The 22,991-nt window shown below is 38.3% G+C and overlaps 2 protein-coding genes across 5 annotated transcripts in view; both read left to right on the top strand.

Moving 5' to 3' along the window:
- The window catches only part of pacsin2 (protein kinase C and casein kinase substrate in neurons 2), a 30,711-nt gene extending 28,643 nt beyond the window's left edge, over positions 1–2,068 (top strand). For all 4 annotated transcript variants that reach the window (XM_061912152.1, XM_061912150.1, XM_061912153.1 and 1 more), the window contains one exon: positions 969–2,068. In XM_061912152.1, the coding sequence (XP_061768136.1) occupies positions 969–1,078 (110 nt within the window). In that variant the 3' untranslated portion in view covers positions 1,079–2,068. The remainder of the gene's footprint in view (positions 1–968) is intronic.
- A 3,418-nt stretch (positions 2,069–5,486) lies between these two features.
- Positions 5,487–22,925, top strand: arfgap3 (ADP-ribosylation factor GTPase activating protein 3). Its single transcript, XM_061912147.1, has 16 exons — positions 5,487–5,661; positions 6,284–6,402; positions 12,028–12,100; positions 12,181–12,312; positions 12,665–12,745; positions 12,839–12,911; positions 12,985–13,044; positions 13,722–13,768; positions 13,831–13,988; positions 14,055–14,186; positions 14,265–14,378; positions 16,411–16,524; positions 17,537–17,663; positions 20,965–21,052; positions 21,125–21,249; positions 21,325–22,925. Exons 1-16 carry the CDS (start codon positions 5,593–5,595, stop codon positions 21,340–21,342), a joined length of 1,530 nt encoding a protein of 509 aa, XP_061768131.1. The 5' UTR covers positions 5,487–5,592; the 3' UTR covers positions 21,343–22,925.
- The last annotated feature ends 66 nt before the right edge of the window (positions 22,926–22,991 follow it).

Here is a 22,991-nt window from a genome sequence, read left to right as displayed (position 1 = left end):
AAACATATGGTCTTTTTTTCTGCAACATCAAGGTATATATTGACGCTTACATAGGTCTGGTGATAATGTTCCCCTTTAAATCCTGAGGGCTAAGTCGTTGTTTTGGTGCTAAATCAACCACAAAATTATCGCTGCATAAAACATGTTGCTACTGGGCCGAAGTTTCCCAAAAATATTATTTTTTATAAACAATTTAAAGCCTTGCTTTAAACTGTTTACCTATGCATACTAGAATTATTCAGCTAACTTCTACTGCAAATTAAAATCGGCTCCAAATATGGGTTATCGGCCTCCTTGACTAGTAATAATCGGTATCGGCCCTGAAAACCCCCCACATTGGTTGATCACTAGTCTGTGTCAACATGCTGTAGCTATATTATATTTAATGTATTTGCTAGTTGTATGCTAAAACATACTCCTGTTACTTTCACTACAGCTACAAAAGTAAAAAAAAATATATTATTTTTATTTTTTTTACCAATAATATACATTGTGCACACACGATTGCACCATGTATAGACAAGCAACCAAACAAAAACATAATTTCAACACCCATATGCACTGTGGTTGCCTTTGTGTTATTCCATGCCATTGTCTGCTGGGGTGGGGGGGAAGCATGGCCAGTGACAGAAGGAGACCCAACAAAGCAACCAAGAGAGCTGACTCTACCCTCTGCTGTCCACTAACTCTTGATACAAGAGCACACCAGCCACTACACTGGCGACATCTTGGAAAACATTTTTATTATTGGATTCAGAGGTGAAAAAACCCCACAGGAATGTAAGTTTATTTTGAGTTACAACAAGCAAATGTCCCTTACTCACATCTTCTCTCCTTTTTTTATTGTGAATATTTTTTTTGTTTCCCTTTTCTCCTACATTTTGCCACATGTATGCCCTCAACATGCGAGGGGAAGGTAAGGAAGTGTGCAAACTGAAACACGGCCCATCTGTTTGTTTGTCCTCAAGGGGACGAGTTGACCAAAATCGGCATGGAGGACGACCAGGGCTGGTGCAAAGGCCGACTCAAGGAAGGGCAGATCGGCCTTTACCCTGCCAATTATGTGGAGGACATCTAGTAATGATGCCCAGTGAGTCGTTGTATGTTTGTGTGTGAGAGGAGTGGCCAAAAGGACCTCGCATTGACTCACAGGATGGAGTCAAGTTGGCATTAAAAGACACTCGGCTGTTACAAAAAAAATGGCCAGCACATGTTAGCCACCAATAAACACTGGGTCTGGCAGGTTGGCTGCAAGCCGTTAAGGACTTCTGACTGATCAGAAGACCGGGGGATGATCACATGACTCGTTAGGTCCATTTTACTTCTGTCCGTGGCGGGGATAATTGATAAGGAGCCTTCATGTGGTCCACAACAAATAGGGGGGTTTCCTTTAGCACTGCACTTGAATGTAAACACACTGATTGTATTTTCTCATTGATTTTAATAGCTGTTAAACATTCAACCACTGTCCTAATTCATTCGCGATCCTCTTTTACTTTTCATTTAACACTGAATATTCAAGCTTATTCTGCCACCTTTTTGTTAAAGTGCCAAGCTACAGGAGCTATTTTTGTTTGCCGAGCAGTCAAACCACAGCGTTGTTTTGTATTAGTGCGAGAACACAACTAAAGCTATGAAATTATAGATTGGTAAAAGTTGATGATTGTTAATTTATATATAATGCTCTTTATAAGTGTTTTTTTCTGTTTTCTTCAGATGCTGCTGAGTATCAGTTTGTACAAACATTTAATACAGGATTCTAATTTTCCAAGATGATTATTATGATTCAATTTGCATGGCGGCCACGCTCATTTAATTAATTCAAAAATAATATGTGAATAATTTCTGATATTTTAAATATAGCAATGCTCCGTAGCCTTTGCAAATGTTTTGTTGTGAGTTATGGTTGATTTGTGGATCGATGAACTCACTGAAGAATTTTAACCGTGATGCAAAGTTTAAGGTTTTTTGCCATGTTTTCAGGATACACCGCCACAGCTTCAGCTGTACTTGCACAGTTCAATGTTTGTAAATGTTGTTCCACAACATAATAAATGAATTTACTGGAGTAATCTGTGGACTTTGTGTTGTGGAGCATAGTAAGTATTCACCTATTTTTTACAACATCCTGGGTGAGTACAGAGATTAAATATTGTAAATTGAACAAAAGAAAATATGTAATAAATACAGTGCATCTTATTTGTTCACATCTTTAGAAAATGGCTCAACTGTTTCCCTTAACTTGGATGTCAAACTAATTTCACTCTGTTATTGCTGCTCTCAGAGGGCCACGTGTAACAGTGAGTAACAACCCCATTATATTATTACACATCCATCCGTTTTCTACCGCTTGTCCCTTTCAATTGCCTATATATTTGATTATATAATTTATGTACTCTGAAAAAAAAATCTCCACTGGCAACAGAATTTTTCCTAACATTTACGGTGTTTTTTTTTTTTTTTTTTACAGCATATTACTATATGGAAAAATGGTACCACTATTATTTACGGTAAAATTCTGGCAACAGTGTGGCCATTTTTCTACCACAAGATTTATGGTGGTTGTTTTGTGATTTAGGGCTATATAAGTAAACATTGATTGATTGATTGATTGATGATGTTGTGTTACTGTAAATAGAAAAACGGTACCACTGTTTTTTCACGGTAAAATTCTGGCAACTGAGAAGCCAGTTCCTTATTTTTTTTGTTACCGTCAAATATGTTAGGGTAAGCGGTAAAAAATGGATGGATGTTATTTTTTTTTAAATGTACAATTTAATAGATAACTCACTTCGAAGTTGCATAAATTAGGGGTGTCCAAACTTTTTCTACAGAGGGCCGCACACGGAAAAATTTAAGCATTTTTCATTTTCAAACCATAACAAAATATGGATTTTTTTTTTTTAATCCTTACGGCCCCTGGGGAGCATATAGGGTCTCAGTCACTAAAATGTTAAAAATAAGTCAAATTATTATTATTTTGTATTTATTTATTGATTACAGTAAATCTCTATATCAACTTGAGGTTGATATAAAGTCAAACAAATAAGGTTTTATGCCTTTTCTGACAAAGACAACTTTGTTTTTTATAGTAAAACTGAAATTTGCAGTGTTTAGATAAATAGATAGATAGACACAACTTTATTGATTCCTTCAGGAGACTTCCTTTTGTTGCGCAATTAAAGCCCTCAAAGATCAATAATGCGGGACACCATTGATTTCGATTAATATTTTTGAGTAATCACATTGAAAAGTTAAATAAAATCCTACTAAATATATTTTGAGATCCGAAAGATTCCCCACTCATGAAGTGATAGTTTTATCAGTTTTTTTGTTTTTTTTTTACTTTTAACACTTATATTTCAAGATCAACTTCCGATATATTTGTCGATTTTAAGTTTGAACTATTATTTTGTTTGTTTTATGCTCTTTGGTCAAAACTTTGATGTTTTTATATGGCAACCACACAACATATGCAATATTTTTTCCACATAAAACATTTTAAAGTGATCATTTTTAAGTAATAATTCATTATAACAGATTTTTTTGGTCTTTTATTTTCGAGCAATGGAAAATAAAAGAAAATAAAGACAAAAGGAAAAAAAAACTGCCTGCATGGCTACTTTGCGTCGACATTGACACTTTTTCTCATTAGATTTCACGTCATTCCACTTTTTTTTAAATGTTTTTTTTAATTTTTGCAATACTATCAATTTTGCAATTTTTGCAGAATGTGTGTCGGGCCGGTAAACGATTAGCTGCGGGCCGCAAATGGCCCCTGGACCGCACTTTGGACACCACTGGACTATAAATATTGTGTATTTAACAAAAGTTTGTAATGTTAAAAAATCTTTGTTACATTATTAGAAAACACATAACTAATAGTTTGTTATTACAGATTATAAGAACGTTCCAACCGAAATTCTTACAAATGTAACATTACATTATTAACTTGAAAACCTTTACAGATTAATACATAAGTAAATTAAATATTTTAAGTATTTTATCACAAGAAAGAAAATGTAACGTATGATAATATAGATGTTGAATTATTATTTATATCAGTGGTTCTCAAATGGGGGTATGCGCACCCCTGGGGGTACTTGAAGGTATGCCAAGGGGTACGTGAGATTTTTTAAAAAATATTCTAAAAATAGCAACAATTCAAAAATCCTTTATAAATATATTTATTGAATAATACTTCAACAAAATATGAATGTAAGTTCATAAACTGTGAAAAAATAATACAACAATGCAATATTCAGTGTTAAATAAATAAATAAATAAATGGGTTGTATTTGTATAGCGCTTTTCTACCTTCAAGGTACTCAAAGCGCTTTGACACTACTTCCACATTTACCCATTCACACACACATTCACACACTGATGGAGGGAGCTGCCATGCAAGGCGCCAACCAGCACCCATCAGGAGCAAGGGTGAAGTGTCTTGCTCAAGGATATAGCTGTCAACACGCCGTGTTGACAGCTATATTTGTTTTGGACATGTTCCATAAATATTGATGTTAAAGATTTCTTTTTTTGTGAAGAAATGTTTAGAATTAAGTTCAAGAATCCAGATGGATCTCTATTACAATCCCCAAAGAGGGCACTTTACTTCTATGTGAGAAATCTTTATTTAGAATTGAATAAATCAATCAATCAATGTTTATTTATATAGCCCTAAATCACAAGTGCCTCAAAGGGCTGCACAAACCACAACGACATCCTCGGTAGGGCCCACATAAGGGCAAGGAAAAACTCACCCCAGTGGGACGTTGACCATGATGACTATGAGAAATCTTGGAGAGGACCACATATGTGGGCAACCCCCTCCCTCCAGGGGACCGAAAGCAATGGATGTCGAGCGGATCTAACATGATATTGTGAAAGTCCAATCCATAGTGGATCTAACATAACCGTGAGAATCAAGTCCAAAGTGGATCCAATATAGTAGCGAGAGTCCCATCCAAAGTGGAGCAAGCAGGGAACCATCCCAAGTGAAGGCGGATCAGCAGCGCAGAGATGTCCTCAACCGATGCATAATCACTTGTTTATTTTTCAACAATTTTGGGGGGTTATTTTTATATCTTTTTTTCCAAATAATTCAAGAAAGACCACTAAAAGTGAGCAATATTTTGCACTGTTATACAACTTAGGGTGATGGGTCAAATGCAGAGAATAATTTCGCCACATCTAGTATGTGTGTGACAATCATTGGTACTTTAACTTTAACTTTAATTTAATAAATCAGAAACTGTTGACATAGTGCTGTATTTTACTTCTTTATCTCTTTTTTTCAACCAAAAATGCTTTGCTATGATTAGGGGGTACTTGAAATAAAAAAATGTTCACAGGGGGTACATCACTGAAAAAAGGTTGAGAACCACTGATTTATATTTATTTATGCCGTGAACTACATTACCCACAAAACCTTGCGATATCACCAAAGGTCCTTTTCCGCCAATCACAGGCCGCCCATGGTGTCTCCCTGAAATTTACGTGTCACTTCGGGATATTTAGCATAACACGTTGCTGTTTTTTTTTTTTTTCTAATTTCCATGTGTTTTTGTCGGCGCGCACACAAATAGAAAGATGGCAGAGCCGAGCAAACAGGACATTAGTGCCATTTTCAAGCGACTTCGCTCCATCTCCACGAATAAGGTGAGCGTTTCATACTTTTTTTAGACAACAAGGAAGTAACTGCAACGTCTTTGACACGTCGCACTTGGAAATAAAACCTCACAATAATGGAGCATTCCAAGTCCGCATATCGTGACAGCTGTTGTGTTTTGTGGAATTATTGTGTACATGTCCGCTTGGAACTCAACGAAAACAAAAAACTTTTGCCGAGAGTAGTTAGCTGAGCTGTTGGTAGCCGAGCTAGCTAGGCAGCCTGAACTGCTATAGCTTAGCCAGGCGTTTTTATTTTAAACTCTTCTAGAAGATTCTTCAACTTTTAGCTCACCGTCAGACAATCGAATAAAACAATGTTAGGTATTTTCACCAGTTGATTTTATTGTCGTAATGTAGTGTGTGAATGTGAGTGTGAATGTTGTCTGTCTATCTGTGTTGGCCCTGTGATGAGGGGGCGACTTGTCTAGGGTGTACCCCGCCTTCCGCCCGATTGTAGTTGAGATAGGCGCCAGCGCCCCCCGCGACCCCGAAAGGGAATAAGTGGTAGGAAATGGATGGATGGATGGTTGGATGTACCAGCTGTTGCTTGTTCATGTCTGCTGTTGTCAACAAAGTTATTGTCAACAAAGTTATTGTCTCCTTTATCCAGGTTTGTTTTGACTGCTCAGCAAAAAATCCCAGTTGGGCCAGCATTACCTATGGCGTGTTCCTGTGTATAGACTGTTCCGGAACACACCGGTCTCTTGGGGTGCACCTGTCGTTCATCCGGTAAGTTACATTGCACATTGTAGCGTTGGACGGGTTTAATAAAATGTCTTTACTCAAAGATGTCAAGAAATACTGACATGCCGTACGATCATCACCAGCTTTGAAGGCCTACTGAAACGAGATGTTCTTATTTAAACGGGGATAGCTGGTCCATTCTATGTGTCATACTTGATCATTTCGCGATATTGCCATATTTTTGCTGGAAGGGTTTAGTAGAGAACATCGACGATAAAGTTCGCAACTTTTGGTCACTAATAAAAAAGCATTTCCTTTACCGGAAGTAGCAGACGATGTGTGCGTGACGTCACGGGTTGTAGGGCTCCTCACATCCTCACATTGTTTTAGTCATAGCCTCCAGCAGCAAGAGCTATTCGGACCGAGAAAGCGACAATTTACCCATTAATTTGAGCGAGGATGAAACATTTGTGGATGGGTGAAGTTCTAGAAAAAAAAAAGAAGAAAAAGCGGTGTTTCAGATGTAATTAGACACATTTACTAGGATGATTCTGGAAGATCCCTTATCTGCTTATTGTTTTAATAGTGTTTTAGTGAGATTGTAAAGTCATACCTGAAAGTCGGATGGCTGCGGTGAACGCAAGTGTCTCTGAGAGATGCCGAGGAGCCAAGATCACAGCTGCCTTTTTGAGCTGCAGGAGGAGGTGGTATAATCTGCTGAAGTCTCCGGTAAGAACGGACTTAATATCACAATTTTCCCATCCAAAAACTTGCTGGTTGACGTAGACAAACATGTTCGCTTGAGCGCTCTGTGTTAAAGCTTCACAACAAAGAAACCCCGGCTGTGTTTCAGTGCTAAAGGCAGTTGCAATCCACCGCTTTCCACCAATAGCATTATTCTTTATAGTCTCCATTATTAATTGAACAAATTGCAAAGAAACACCGGCTGTGTTTCGGTGCTAAAGGCAGCTGCAATGCACCGCTTTCCACCTACAGCATTCTTATTTGACGTCTCCGTTATTAATTGAACAAATTGCAAAAGATTCAGCAACACAGATGTCCAAATTACTGTGTAATTATGCGATGAAAAGAGACGACTTTTAGCCGTGTGTGGTGCTGGGCTAATATATTCCCTCCAACCCGAGACATCACGCGCACGCGTCATCATTCCGCGACGTTTTCAACGAGAAACGTAATTTAGTAAACTAAACCGGCCGTATTGGCATGTGTTGCAATGTTAAGATTTTATCATTTATATACAAACTACCAGACTGCGTGGTCGGTAGTAGTGGGTTTCCGTAGGCCTTTAATGATCATGTTATTATTTGAACACACAGACACAAAAGTGAAAGCAAAGCATACTTAGTCAACAGCCCTACAGGTCACACTGACGGTGGCCGTACACCACGACTGTCACAAACATGCACCCCACTGTGAACCCACACCAAACAAGAACAACAAACGCACCTCTTTGGGGATTGTAATAGAGATCCATCTGGATTTATGAACTTAATTCTAAACATTTCTTCACAAAAAAAGAAATCTTTAACATCAATATTTATGGAACATGTCCACAAAAAATCAAGCTGTCATCACATAATATTGCATTGTTGCATTTTTTTCACAGTTTACGGACTTACATTCATATTTTGTTGAAGTATTATTCAATAAATATATTAATAAGGATTTTTGAATAGTTGCTATTTTTAGAATATTTAAAAAAAATCTCACGTACCCCTTGGCATACCTTCAAGTACCCCCAGGGGTACTCGTACCACCATTTGAGAACCACTGGTCTATGGAAACCTGTCGTAAAAAAATGAGGACCGCCTGTAATGTTACCATATTTTCACCAGAAGATCACAGCACTTTCTTTATAGAATACGGCGTGGCGCAGTGGGAGTGGGAGAGTGGTCGTGCACAACCCGAGGGTGCCTGGTTCAATCCCCACCTAGTACCAACCTCGTCACGTCCGTTGTGTCCTGAGAAAGACATTTCACCCTTGCTCCTGATGGGTGCTGGTTAGCACCTTGCATGGCAGCTCCTTCCATCAGTGTGTGAATGTGTGTGTGAATGGGTAAATGTGGAAGTAGTGTCAAAGCGCTTTGAGTTCCTTGACGGTAGAAAAGCGCTATACAAGTACAACCCATTTATCATTTACTTATCATAATACAATAGAATAGAAAGTACTTTATTGATCCCTGGGGGAAATTCAGCACCACAGTTCGCTCACAATAGACAATAATAATAATAAATAATATAACATATATCATATATTTTATATATATATATATAATATATAATATAGGATTAGTATAAATATATTCAACATATATTCTACATTTAAGTGCCGTCAAGAAGGAACATATGCATTATACAGTCTGATGGCTGTTGGTATGAAGGACCTCCTGTGTCGTTCCGTGTTGCATTTTGGGAGTCTGAGCCTTCCATTGAACGTGCTCATTCTCTCCGCAAGGTCCGAGTGTAGTGGGTGGGAGGTGTTGTCCATAATGGCTAGGAGATTTGCTAGACTTCTTCTCTCTGACACCACCGCCAGAGAGTCTAGCTCCACTCCCACCACGTTACTAGCCTTCTTTACCAGCTTTTTCAGTCTGTTTGCGTCCCTCGCTCTCAGCCCGCTGCCCCAGCAGGCCACGGCATACAAGAAGGCGCCCGCCACCACCGACTCGTAGAACATTTTCAACATCTTTGTACAGACGTTGAAGGATCCTAGCCTCCTAAGGAAGTAGAGGCGGCTCTGTCCCTTCTTGTAGAGTGATGTTATTCTGCTCTCAGCCCCAATATGGCATCCCTGTAAAGTACCAGTCATGTATCAAGAGTGTATGTCCAACTAAACAACCGGTGCCATATTTGCTACTAAGGGTGTGTGCTGCTGTGCCTGGAAGCATGTATTGCGGTCCTGCTGATGTTAGTTTTCTTGACAAAATTAACCATAATCAGAATACTTTTATAATCCCTGAGGGGAAATTAATATTTTCAGCACAATCCCTTTCAAGATCAGACAAACATTACAGAGAGACAGAACGGGATCGCTGACGGGTCTGCCAACTTCTGGCGCTCCTTACAAAAAAGGTGAGAAACAGGTAAACGCTGGTGGGGTGAGAAAAAAAAAATCAGTCTAAGCCTGGGCCCCTGGAGAGAGGGTCCAGACTGAGGCCAATGGAAAAAACCCTCATAGCCATAACACACATAAGTATGTTTGTAAGAGGGAAACATCAAAGAACACAAAAGACATTAAAAGAGCAGAGCTGAGGCACGCAGCCATTTCTACATACATCTACAAAAGTAAAAACAACAACAAAAAAACATATACACTGTGGTGGCCTCTGCAGTGTTCCACGCCATCTTCTGCTGGGGTAAGGGAGAGCATGGCCAGAGACAGGAGCAGACCCAACAAAGCATCCCTCGGCCGCCCACTAACTCTCGGCCAGTGTCCAGTCCGCATGGATGAGTGAGGATCCGTCCAAGGAGACCGAGGTGTCCGATACCTGTTTATTCAGCCAAGACAATGTGAAGCTCGTCCGCCCTGACGCTCAGCGCTAACTGCGCAGCCCTGTCTCTTCATCCGCATTTCCTCCAGTCTCTCCAAATGGATTCCGGTGTGGCAGAGACCCATCTCCATGGCCAAAAGGCTCCAGGGAGGCAGATCCAGAAGTGTAACATGCCTAAATATTAGGGGTGTGGGAAAAAATCGATTAGAATTTGAATCGCAATTCTCACGTTGTGCGATTCAGAATCGATTCTCATTTTTAAAAAATCGATTTTTTATTTATTTATTTTATCAATCCAACAAAACAATACACAGCCATACCATAACAATGCAATCCAATGCCCAAACCAAACCTGACCCAGCAACACTCAGAAATGTAATAAACAGAGCAATTGAGAGGAGACACAAACACGACACAAAACAAACCAAAAGTAGTGAAACAAAAATTAATATTATCAACAACAGTATCAATATTAGTTATAATTTCAGCATAGCAGTGATTAAAAATCCCTCATTGACATTATCATTAGACATTTATAAAAATAAAAAAAAAGAACAATAGTGTCACAGTGGCTTACACTTGCATCACATCTCATAAGCTTGACAACACACTGTGTCCAATTTTTTCACAAAGATAAAATAAGTCATATTTTTGGTGCGTTTAATAGTTAAAACAAATTTGCATTATTGCAATCAGTTGGTCAAACATTGTCCTTTACAATTATACAAGCTTTTTACAAAAATCTACTACTCTGCTTGCATGTCAGCAGACTGGGGTAGGTCCTGCTGAAATCCTATGTATTGAATGACTAGAGAATCCTTTTAAATCGGGAAGGAAATCGTTTTTGAATCGAGAACCGTGTTGAATTGAAAAAAAATAAATTTTGAATCGAATCGTGACCCTAAGAATCGATATTGAATCGAATTGTGGGACACCCTAAGATTCGCAGCTCTACTAAATATAGTTTTAAACATACTCCAGCTCATACACGTTCAAGAAAACATGGTTTACTTTTACCAATATTAAATTGTGTGGCTATATTTAATATACTCTGCTTTATACATTAATCAGAATCAGAAGTACTTTATTAATTCCCAAAGGGAAATTAGGATTTTCAGCACAATCCCATTCAAGATCAGACAAACATTACAGGATCGCTGACCGGTCTCCCAACTTCTGGCGCCCCTCACAAAAAAGGTGAGAAACAGGTAAACGCTGGGGAGGAGGGGGAGGGGGTGGAGAGGTGAGTAAAAAGAAAAAATATTCAGTCTAAGCCTGGGACCCTGGAGAGGGAGTCCAGACTGAGGCCAAGGAAAAAAAACCTCATCGCCATAGTATACATAAACATGTAAGGGGGAAACAGAGGCAGCATGGCGTAGTGGGTAGAGCGGCCGTGCCAGAAACCTGAGGGTCGCAGGTTCGCTCCCAGCCTGTTGACATCCAAATCGCTGCCGTTGTGTCCTTGAGCAGGACACTTCACCCTTGCCCCCAGTGCCGCTCACACTGGTGAATGAATGATGAATGAATGATTGGTGGTGGTCGGAGGGGCCGTAGGCGCAAACTGGCAGCCACACTTCCGTCAGTCAACCCCAGGGCAGCTGTGGCTACAGATGTAGCTTACCACCACCAGGTGTGAATGAATGATGGGTTCCCACTTCTCTGTGAGCGCTTTGAGTATCTAATCATAGAAAATGTGCGCTATAAATCTAATCCATTATTATTATTAACAAAGGACATTAAAGACATTAAAAGAGCAGAGCTGATGCAACCAGTTGCCACTCCAACAGTGCCATTTCTACATATTAACATGCAGTGTTAAGTGACCAGCAGGCTGTCATAACACATTGCCGACAGTGCAATAACATATGAAATTAAATAAATACACAGAACGGCAAAAAAAACAAACTGATTACCCAAATGTTGTCAAAATCCTTATTCGCTGCAGACCAACAATTATGGAGACAATTGTGGCTTATGTGTGAAGTATGTCAACTGTGGTGGCTGTATCCAATAGTTTTAATCACGGCACTATATATTTTTTAATATTTATATTATATATATATGAATGGATAATATATATTTAATAGTGCTGTAAAATGGTCCATCAGAGGTTGGATGTCTTAAAAAGGGTCTTAATAATTTTTTTGTGTGTCAATAGGTCCACTGAATTGGATTTTAATTGGTCATGGTACCAGCTAAGGTGTATACAAGTGGGAGGCAACGCCAGCGCGGTAAGCACACGCCCAAGCAGCATCACTGGGCCGTACAGCAAAAACTGTCCAGCGTCACTTCTTGTTCTGTTTTTCTCCAGATGGCGTTCTTCCACCAGCACGGCTGCACGGCCAATGCGGCCAACACAAAATACAACAGCAGAGCCGCTCAGCTGTACAGAGAGAAGATCAAGACTTTGGGAACGCAAGCCACCAAAATCCATGGCACAGAGGTAATACAGATTTTACTTTTAGTAACAATAAACACAGTGCGTCAACAGTTATTTCATTATTAATAGTTTCATATTTGTATGCTTTTGTCATTAATTAATTTGTGTTTTTTTTTAGGTGTTAAAATAAATAATTCAGTTGTACTAAAACATTGTAATATGCTAGTATACATAATGGCTTTCAGAAATTCAATAAAACGAGAAGGAAATAGTTTAAAAATGTATGTACATATCAGCATATGTGCACACATTTTAAATGTAATTATTTGCTTTTACATTCATTAAGAAATGTTTATGTTAAATAATAATAAAATGTTAATATCAAAACCTAATGTACATTTACTGTCCTTTACAGCTGTGGTTGGACAGTCAGGGTGGTCCGTCGTGCATGTCAGCAGAGGACAAGCATGTTGATTTCTTCAGTCTTCACTCACAGGTAAATATTCGTAACGCTGCTCATCTTGCTCAACCTGCCGCGACTACAATAATATTAAAACCACCGTGTGTGTGTGTGTGTGTTTTACTAAAGGAGGTTCCAGAAAGTTTGGGCCAGATGAGCCTCAGTTCAGTCGAGACAAGGGCAAATGAAGAAGACAAAAGTGGTATCAGTGCTTATATCCTACTGTAAATTTTTAATATGTGTTACATCATTTAATGTGCATTTGACACTGATAGGCAACCTAGAGGACGGCCCAAGCGTGGACATGTTGAGCGCTTCCCCAAAAGCAAATCCAGGTAAATACACCAACATGGTTGTGTATTGTAGCGAACCCCCGGAATACATTCCGACCTTAAATATTTGAGAAAAGTAGGGTCAAAAATGTTTATCGCATGGTCTTACAGCCATGCAGCAAGTGCAAACATCAATAGACACATTATAGCACATGTTTATACATTATAAATGTGTCTTAAATCCAGATAAATACACCAACACGTAAGTAGTTAACTCTCGGAATACATTCTGACCTAAAATCTTGTAAAAAAAATTGTCGAAAATGTGCATTTACATGGTCATAAAGCTATGCAACAAGTGCAAACATCAATATACACATTATAGCACATACGTATACCTTGTAAAAGTGTCTTGAATTCAAGTTAATACACCACCTGGGTGTCGGAGTAAATCAAGAAGACAAAAGTGGTAAACCCTTGGAATTGGTTGTGACCTAAACTTTTGTAGAAAATATGGTCCAAAACATGCATCAGCATGGTCTCACAGCATTGCAACAAGTGCAATCGTGAATTGTAGTGTACTGTGAAAAGTCTCTCAAATAGACACCTTCTGTAGGTACGCCTTGTACTCTCTGCGGTTGTGTAAATACATGCAAATATGGATAGGTCTTTTGAGGGTTCATGGTGTTCATTCCAAATGTTTCATAAGTACACTACAGATTTACTTACACCTTCTCTAGAGCCTTCATCTCTTCTGAAGAAGAAGCCAACTACCACCAAGAAAACCGTACGTCTCTAAGTTATGCAGGTATTCCTGAATGCGAAATGACATGTTGCATGCTCTTATAGTTGGCGGGCAAAAAAGGAGGCCTGGGCGCCCAGAAGGTGAGTAGTAAGAGCTTCACAGAGCTGGAGAAGATGGCCCAAGCTGCCGACAAGCGGCGAGAGAAAGAGGAGAGCGCCGCCGGCGACAAGAATAAGAATGCTGCGGACGCAGAAGAGGCCAGGTGAGAACCCAGCTGCCGCTATCGTCTCCCGTACAATCAACATGAATGATCTCCTCTTGTCCTCAGTGCTCCCTCAATGCGTCTGGCCTACAAAAACCTGGAACAGCAGAGGAGAAATGATGATCAAAAGCTAAAGAATCTGGATGGGAAGAAGCGAGAGCAAGCAGAAAGACTGGGAATGGGGCTCAGCGGCAGGAGGTGAGCGTCGGAGACAAAGACGCCAACAAGTTTTGATGCAGTGGAGTTACTCCTGTCTTTTTGTCTTTGCTCTCTTAGTGGAGTGTCTCACTCTGTCATGTCTGACATGCACATCATCCAGCAGGAGCGCCCCATGGCGGCCAGGACCTCCATACCTGCACGGTTTACTGAGGAAGAGGAAGATGAGGGAAGGTAATATTTATATATCCAGTATTTTACATACCGTATTTTTCTGATTATAAATCGCTCCGGAGTATAAGTCGCACCGGCCGAAAATGCACGATAAAGAAGGAAAAAAACTGGATTATAAATCGCATTTTTGGGGGAAATTTATTTGATAAATTCCAACACCAAGAATGGACATTTGAAAGGCAATTTAAAATAAAGAATAGTGAACAACAGGCTGAATAAGTGCACATTATATGACGCATAAATAACCAACGGAGAACATACTTGGTATGTTAATGTAACATTTTATGGTAAAAGTCTTTCAAATAACTATAACATATAGAACATGCTGTACGTTTACCAAACAATCTGTCACTCTTAATCGATAAATGCGATTAAATCTTCTTCCTCGATGTCGCTTCTAAACAACTCTGCCAACTCCAAAGGTATGCGCCGCTTCCTCTTGTCGTTTTCTGCTGCATATTTCACTACCTCCAGCTTGTAATCTGCAGTACGTAATTTCCTTTTCTGTGCCCTTTTTGTTCAGCCCTTCTCAGTTTTATAAGTTACCGCTAACGTTGAAATGATCCATTTTAATAGCTACAGCAGTAGCATATAGCAGTTAGCATCCCATGACCCACAATGCACTTCTTCCATGATCCTTGGTTGACGTGTATGTGACGATTGCTGACATTTTCTTAGTCTCTTCCGCAAATGAGACAAAATAATATTATTTGATATTGTGTAATCTGATGTACATGATTTCCTTTTCGGTGCCATTTTTGTTCAGCCCTTCTCAGTTTTTGTAAGTTATCGCCAACAATGAGAAATTATCCATTTTAATAGCTACGGCAGTAGCATATACCATATAGCAGTTAGCATTCCATGACCCACAATGCTCTTTTGCCATGACACTCCCCCGCCAAATTATTAGTTTGACGTGTGTGTGACAATTGCTGACGTTTTCTTCGTCTCTTCCGCAAATGAGATAAATAATATTATTTAATATTTTACGGTAATGTGTTAATAATTTCACTCATAAGTTGCTCCGTAGTATATGACGCACCCCCGGCCAAACTATGAAAAAAAACTGCGACTTATAGTCCGAAAAATACGGTATTTAAAGGTTTAATGTTGTATATTTTGAACTATTTTAAGTAGGTTGTACAATAAAATGTTTTGTGTAAAATATTGTCTTAAAGCTGGTATTTCTACAATTTAAAAGTGCTTTTTATAAGTCTTAGTGGGAAAATGTTTTGTGTCTTTAATGCTAATGACTTGTTTGTCTGAGTGCGCTTTTTATGTATGCATTGCAACTGTCCACTTGTTCAATGTTATGGATGCCATTTGTCACATACAACAAGGCAACATGAGGACATGAAAATGCAAACATTATCAACAATTTCATAGCTATGTATGCTACATGCTGAGATAACATGATGCTTATTTTTCAACAGCAACATCCAAGCATGTGAAATTTCTGTAAAAACTTGGAAATCTATGTTCTTAAACATTTATTTTTGTATAAAAAAAATCACTTTCCTGTTTTTTTTTAATGAAATGTCAAAAATACAATCCATACTAAATTTGTTGAACACTCAACTCAGCCGCAGGTACTCGCTGTTCCTCTTGCAGGAAATGTAGTTTGAATTTTCCAAATTTTCTTTTGGGATTTGTATGTCAGCATTTTGCGCTGACAAAATTGCTCCTCATCTGTTCTCATATTCCTCTTTATTTTATAAAGGGTGCTTACATCCCTGAACATTATGCTAGGTTAGCCATTTCACTGACGGATAACAAAGCGATCGAACATGAATCTCCAAGTTCTGTATCTGACGGACAGATAGTGGATAGAGCATTATTTTAAGATGTGTTGCAAAGCCTGAACTTTAAAGAACTTCAAAAATAATTGTTTCTTCTAAGAAAACAAAAGGCGGATAATAGATTATGGTCACCAAACATGAGAACAAAAACAGGCTCCAAAGACACGATACTGTTAGAACATCATAAAAATTGTAATAGGGAACTTGTAACTCCAAATCTTGTCCTTTTCCAGGTTCATATCTCGCTTTGACAAAGGCCAATCTACGGATCATTTCTCCTCCAGATGGAGCAGTAAAGCTGATCCAGACTTCTTCATCACGTCCGCCATCACCTCACTGGATGAGAGGTGGGTGACGACCCCTCCCTTTTTCTTCTTTAAAGGGGAACTGCACTTTTTTTGGAATTTTGCTCATTGTTCACAATTATTATGAAACACATGATGACGGATTGATTTTTTTTTTTGGAATTGTAAATATAAATACATTTAATCAAAAGTCTGCTTACAATTGAGCCCATGGGAACCGTTTAATTCCAACTATAGAGCCCCTAAAATAACATCCAAAAACCTTCATAAGGGTTTTATAGACATGATGTAAGTATAGGTATATATAATGTAGTAACGGGTAGATTTATAATAACATTTAATATATACATATTTTGATCATTTTAAGCATACGTGGCGCATTCATTTCAAAAACGCATCACATTTTCTTTTTTTTTCCTCCACTGATTTCTGCTGACTACAGACTTAATGAGAGCCAACAAACACAATAAAACATCACTTACAGTGCACGGTCTGCTGTCAGTAGGATGCCAACTGCCCACTTAGATGTTGAATGTCGCATAATCTTCACAAAGAAACGGGTTGGTGGGAACAAGCGCCTTTTGTGTCGTTCTTGCCAGTTCCAGGTCTCAAATTTCGGTCAAAATGTCCCAACTTGTCGGATTATATTCTCAGCCATCTACTTTCCAGATGAGATGCATGATTTATGATCTACTATAAACTTACAAGGAGGAGGGACGCGAGGAAGCAGCAGACCACTCGATGTAAACATATGGACACACAGAAGTGATTACATTTAGTGCTTATAATAACGATATTACTAATACTTGGTTAATATTCAAGTCACGAAATGTAAATGTAGTATTGTTCACGTTTTTTGAGTAACTATATATCAGTATTTATTGGCGGAATAGTTGAGCTCCCATTGGCGCCGCAGTAAGCAAACTTTTATTTACGTTTATTTAATATTTAGAATGCATTAAAAAAAATCCATCCGTCATCATGTCTTTCATAATGATTGTGAATGATAGGCAAAATTCCAATCAATCGATGACAGCTTGTCGTCTCCCAACAGGCCCGCCTCTCGAAGGAAAGCTGAGCCGGTGCCGGTGGTGGACACGGGAGAAGCTCGGAGGAAGTTTGGAGAGAACATCAAAGCCATCTCCTCAGACATGTACTTTGGAAAACAAGACAACACCGAGGTACGAATACGGCAAAATATAACTTTTGTAAATTAACCTTTTGTTTACTTTTTGGTCATTCTTGTGAGCCAATGGATTTTTTTTAGTTCAATGTGTTGTTTTCTTTAATTCAAGTTGAATTGCAATGATAGTTAGGGGCTTGACCTGTAAAAGCTGTCTTTTTTTTTCATCTTTTTCCGGTGTCGCTGTAGAATGCAGTCTCGCTCATTTTCCCTACTAAAAAAAAAAGATAAATAATCATTTTTATGGTGACTCAAAAAGAAAGTGATTTGTTAGAAAGAGTGTTGCAGCTATAAATCCAGCAATTTACACAACATTTTCTAGCAGGACATAATTGGCTACATGGCTGTAATTGTTTTTTAATGTGTGAAACTGAAAAGTGCGCTTAAAGACTGTGAGCGGCATATTTTCGGGTTTAGAGTACCAAAAATAGGCACATTTAGAGTCTTTAACGAATGTGTTCATTATTTGGGAATAGCAGGAGTCTACTGTGTATTTTGCTGTTAATTTAGTATACAAATATGACAACGGCGTGGCGCAGTGGGAGAGTGGCCGTGCGCAACCCGAGGGTCCCTGGTTCAATCCCCACCTAGTACCAACCCCGTCACGACCGTTGTGTCCTTGAGCAAGACACTTCACCCTTGCTGTTGATGGGTCCTGGTTAGCGCCTTGCATGGCAGCTCCCTCCATCAGTTTGTGAATGTGTGTGTGAATGGGTAAATGTGGAAGTAGTGTCAAAGCGCTTTGAGTACCTTGAAGGTAGAAAAGCGCTATACAAGTACAACCCATTTAATTTAATAAAATATATGTCATTGTGTTACAGCTCCAATTTGCGAAACAGGTAAAAAGAGTAGAATTGTCCCGAACCAATATTGATATCGGATACCAGTCCGATATCAGCAACAAAAACAAGTATCATCTTATATTGGGACGACGTGGCTCAAATGGTAGAGTGGTCGCCCAGAAACTTAAGGGTTCCTCGTACGAATCCAGCTTCCACCATCCTTGTCACTGTTGTTGTATCCTTGGGAACGACACTTCACTCACCTTGCTCCCAGTGTCGCTGAATGAATGATGTTTGGTGGTGGTCAGAGAGGTCGTCCCGCGACCCGAGAGCAGCCGTGGCTACAAATGGAGCTTACCAACATCAATTTGTAAATGTGGAATGTGTGAATGATGGTGATAATGTAAATCCCTTTTGAGTGTTTAGGAAAAGCACTATATCATATAAATCTAATTCATTATTATTATATGGGAAATAAACATTTCTGATAAAAGCAGTTCTACAGCTTGTTTACTTATGCAAAGCTTGACAGCCAGTAAACATGTATATGTCCTCTAATAAGTACACACGGTTGGTGTTTAATTTTAATCAAGTCAAATACAAAAGGTTTACATGGCGGGCTATAGATTACTAGGAGCTAACAACTACACAACAGTTAAGCACACAATAGCACACAAGCTAGGCATGTATAATATGTGTCATTAGTTGAACAACATTGCAGTCTAAAACGGCACATTTGTCAATATAAACAAGTTTAAAGTAATCATGGCTGCATACAAAGTGTCCAAGGCTGAAGTGTTAAAAGTACAACTAGGTGGCGCCAAATACAATTGCCACTTTACTTTAACTTAAAAGACTGCATAAGTCCATTCAAGGCAGTTAATAATAAAAAGATTCATGTTTTTCATACTTGTCATGCTTTTCTAACACTCCACATGACAAAATTATAAAAGTATATGTGATTCCTGCTGATATCGTATTGGATTGAAATTGGTATCAATCGATACTCCAGGCTCCAATATAGGTATTGCATCAGAAGTGAAAAAGTAGTACCTGAACATAGGCCTTGGCCAATACTGTATAAGCCAATTAACCAAACAATTAATGAAAATGAAGTCGATAACTTTTCCTCCGTCATAAATTGCCATATGCAAGAGCATTCAGTCTTTTCATCGGTTTCAGCAGCTATGGATGTTTGTACCGTAGAGGAATCAAAGGTAGGGTGTGAATCATCTTGACATTAATTGTCTTGGTCTTTGTGCAGACAGGCGGGGTGGTTAGCGTGCATGCAAACAGTGTGACAAGTAAACCAGTGATAAACTCCGTAGCGAACATAGAGAACAAAATGATTGCAAAACCAAATACCTCCGCACAAGTGTGGGAATATTTTTGTTTTAAGCCAGTGGAACAAGATCAGACTATCAATACCAAGGAGCCAGTTTGCAAAATCTGCGCTAGAAAGGTGCAAAAAAATCAAATATGACAAACTTGCATGCCCACTTAAAACACAACCACCTGACTCCCTATTCCCAGTATTTCCTTTGTCCCGACAGTCCACACTCACTAAGGTGTTTGGTGAATAAGGTAACTGGAAATGAAATAGCACAAAATGATGTGCCCTCACAGAAAGTGTGGCTCACTACATCGCCAAAGACCTGCTACTCTTTGATACTGTTGAAAAACTAGCATTTTGAAAAACACTGCATTTGTTTGTGAGACATTTAACATGTTGTCATGTCTCATTGATGTTTCCTTGCTTGGAATCTGCCAGATTAGAGTTTTTTTTTTTTTTTGCTGTAAATACATTTCCTTCTACTGTACTGTTTATATTCTTACTCTGCACTTTTGTTTAAAAAGGTCCTAACTTGATTGTTTGTTAATTAATGTACAACTCTACCTCCGCCTACATGTTTAATATTCAAGTGCAACTTTATTTTTCGATACTTTATTTAGCCACATTATTTATTGTTTTGGTTGAGTATATTTAATGGTCCTCTACCACCTCCTTAACAGAACCTTTTTTATTGCTTTTGGTTATTATTTTTATTAAAGTGCAACATTTTGCTAACGGAGTATATTTTATTTGTATTATTTGTTTGTTTTATTTAACTTGGATGTTTAATAGTTTACATTCCAATTATAACGTTAAAATATCTGACAAATACAAGTATTGCATTTGAACGGGTGTACCTGCATTATTATTATAATAATGTATTCTAATGTATTGGTTAATTTGTTCTCAAAATACTATTGACAATTATATTGTTTATTGGCAATAATTTGAAGGTCAATATATCTTTGAGCAAAATGGTCTATCAGGAGACCCTTGAAAAAAAACACCCAAAAACTTTTGTTCACACATTTTTTGATTCCTATGTGCCTTTTCCTAAAATGTCTCGTTTGTTGTTATAACGCCACTCCTTTCATGTCTTTAAGGCTCTGGAGTTGTTTTTTTGTAATATCCGCTTCAATAGTCCGCTCAATGTTTTTGTTCAACCTGCTTTGACTTCCTGTTAGTACGAAGCCAAAACACGCTTGGAGAGACTCACTGGGAATTCTGCCATCAGCTCCGCCGACTTGTTTGACGAGCCAAAGAAACAGAGCGGTAGGTCGAACGACAGTCACCTTGGTGTTACCGTCATCTTCATCATCACTCCTGCGCTTGCTTTGAACACAGCTGGCTCGTACCGCCTGACCGACGTGCTGCCCAACGCTCCTGACATGACGCAGCTGAAAATGGGAGTTCGCTCCGTCGCTGGAAAGCTCTCCGTCATGGCCAGCGGCGTCGTTAACACTATTCAGGTACCAAACTCATCAATAAACGGCTCTTTTGCTTTAATGAAAACCTATGTGCACTTTTTTATGTGTTTGTTTTAGGATCACTACAGTTCCTGAGCATCCGCTCAGAAGATCAACAGCCGAATGTCTTTTTTTTTTGGAAGACGCATGCAGGCAAACATGCTTTATCCAAAGTTGTGCTCATTTTTGCAGCCGTCAATTTGGCAAAGTTGAAGTTTGCTGTGTCACTTTTTGCTGAATTAATAGCACCTTAATGTGTGCTAATGATGTAATAGTGACGCGTAAATATATACCAAATGTGTATGTAGCCATATATGAAGGTCTCTGGGGTTATGATGGTTGTTGTAAATGAAGTCAATTATTCTTTCTAAACCTCCAAAGTGCACTTATATTTTTGGACAGGACCAAAAATGTACATTTGGTGTTCTTCATGCTTTGACGCACCAAGCTAATTATGTCACTGCAGCTTTTGTGCGTTCGTTAGAGGGCCTTGCACCTTCTCGGGACACTTTCTGGCAAAGCAAGTTTGCAGGCTGAGTTTTTTATCTTGAAGGCTTTTAGGAATGTATAGCTTCATGCTAGCCTGGCACTGCTGCAGCTTTGTACTATTATTTACTTGTATAATTACACTTACTGGAGTTGGGAGGTATTTTGTGTTGGGATTGGTTTGCTTCCTTGTTTATCAGACCCCCAAATTAGGGGGATGATATTGTTTACTTCAAAGGTGTCTTTTGTGCCTTTCTACTCTTTTTACTTTTTCTCGCTTTTTGACATCCAGACAAAGATAATTTCTTTACTTAAGGCAGGTGGTCCCACTCTTGGTTTTAATAGGTTTAAAGTGTTATTTTGGTCAATCATTACGGCTCAGTGGCCTCGGATGGAGTGATTATTATGACTTCATTTTGATCTGATATTTGTTTACCTAATTTCAAAGATTCTGATGTCACTTATACTTTTATTATGCTGTACTTTGGAGAGTCATGGTTACCTTTTTTGTATTTGCCCAAAATTGCAAATGACAATTTTTGCCTTTTTAAAATGACTCCAAAAAAAAAAGAAAACCGGGAGACATTCATAGATGGTTATTTTTTTCTGTATCTTTCTGACAAATGTTTTTTTTTTTTTTTTATTTACTCTTTTTTCCCCCCCTTTTTTATTTCCACACTAACTAAATGAATTGATCCAAAAACAACCATATAATATTTATGGATGCCTCACTCTTTTTTTGTTTTGTTTTTAAGGGCGTCTTTTTGTAACTTTATTGCCATCAATATTTATTTAAATCATAAATTCTGACCATGACAATACAGTCGAACTTAAAAGAAAAAAAGAGCGATACATCAATAGATGTTTTATTTTTTCCAGTTTTTTGAGAAGTGAAACAAACTATCCAGGAAACATTGACACAAAAAAATATCTAATTTCTCCAATTTGGGGGGTTAGTTTTTTGTAACTTCATTGCCATCAACATTTAATTAAATTATAAAAAACATTGCAATACAGTTAATGACATTGTGTTTGTTACTATTATAAGACTATTTGTGTTGGTTAATATTTTTTTAAGTGATAAAAAATATAATATATGCTTAAGAATCCATGAGCTTTGTACAAGCAACCACATTGTGTGCATTCAAAATGTTTATTTTGGGAGCATTTGAAATAAAATAGCTTGCATCTGAGATTGGTTGGTATTTTTTCCATATACATTTTGCATATTGTATGTATTGTTTCATCGTTATTTATGG

Source organism: Nerophis ophidion, linkage group LG10 (assembly GCF_033978795.1).
Source record: "Nerophis ophidion isolate RoL-2023_Sa linkage group LG10, RoL_Noph_v1.0, whole genome shotgun sequence".
Classification (NCBI taxonomy): domain Eukaryota; kingdom Metazoa; phylum Chordata; class Actinopteri; order Syngnathiformes; family Syngnathidae; genus Nerophis; species Nerophis ophidion.
This window is presented reverse-complemented; position numbering and strand designations above follow the sequence as displayed.

What these genes read in the sequence shown, in the direction of transcription:
- arfgap3 (XM_061912147.1), top strand. Translation starts at nt 5,593, where the DNA reads ATGGCAGAGCCGAGCAAACAGGACATTAGTGCCATTTTCAAGCGACTT. An exon ending in TCTTCAGTCTTCACTCACAG is followed by an intron (nt 12,746 to 12,838) that starts GTAAATATTCGT and finishes GTTTTACTAAAG; the next exon opens with GAGGTTCCAGAAAGTTTGGG. An exon ending in ATCACCTCACTGGATGAGAG is followed by an intron (nt 16,525 to 17,536) that starts GTGGGTGACGAC and finishes GTCTCCCAACAG; the next exon opens with GCCCGCCTCTCGAAGGAAAG.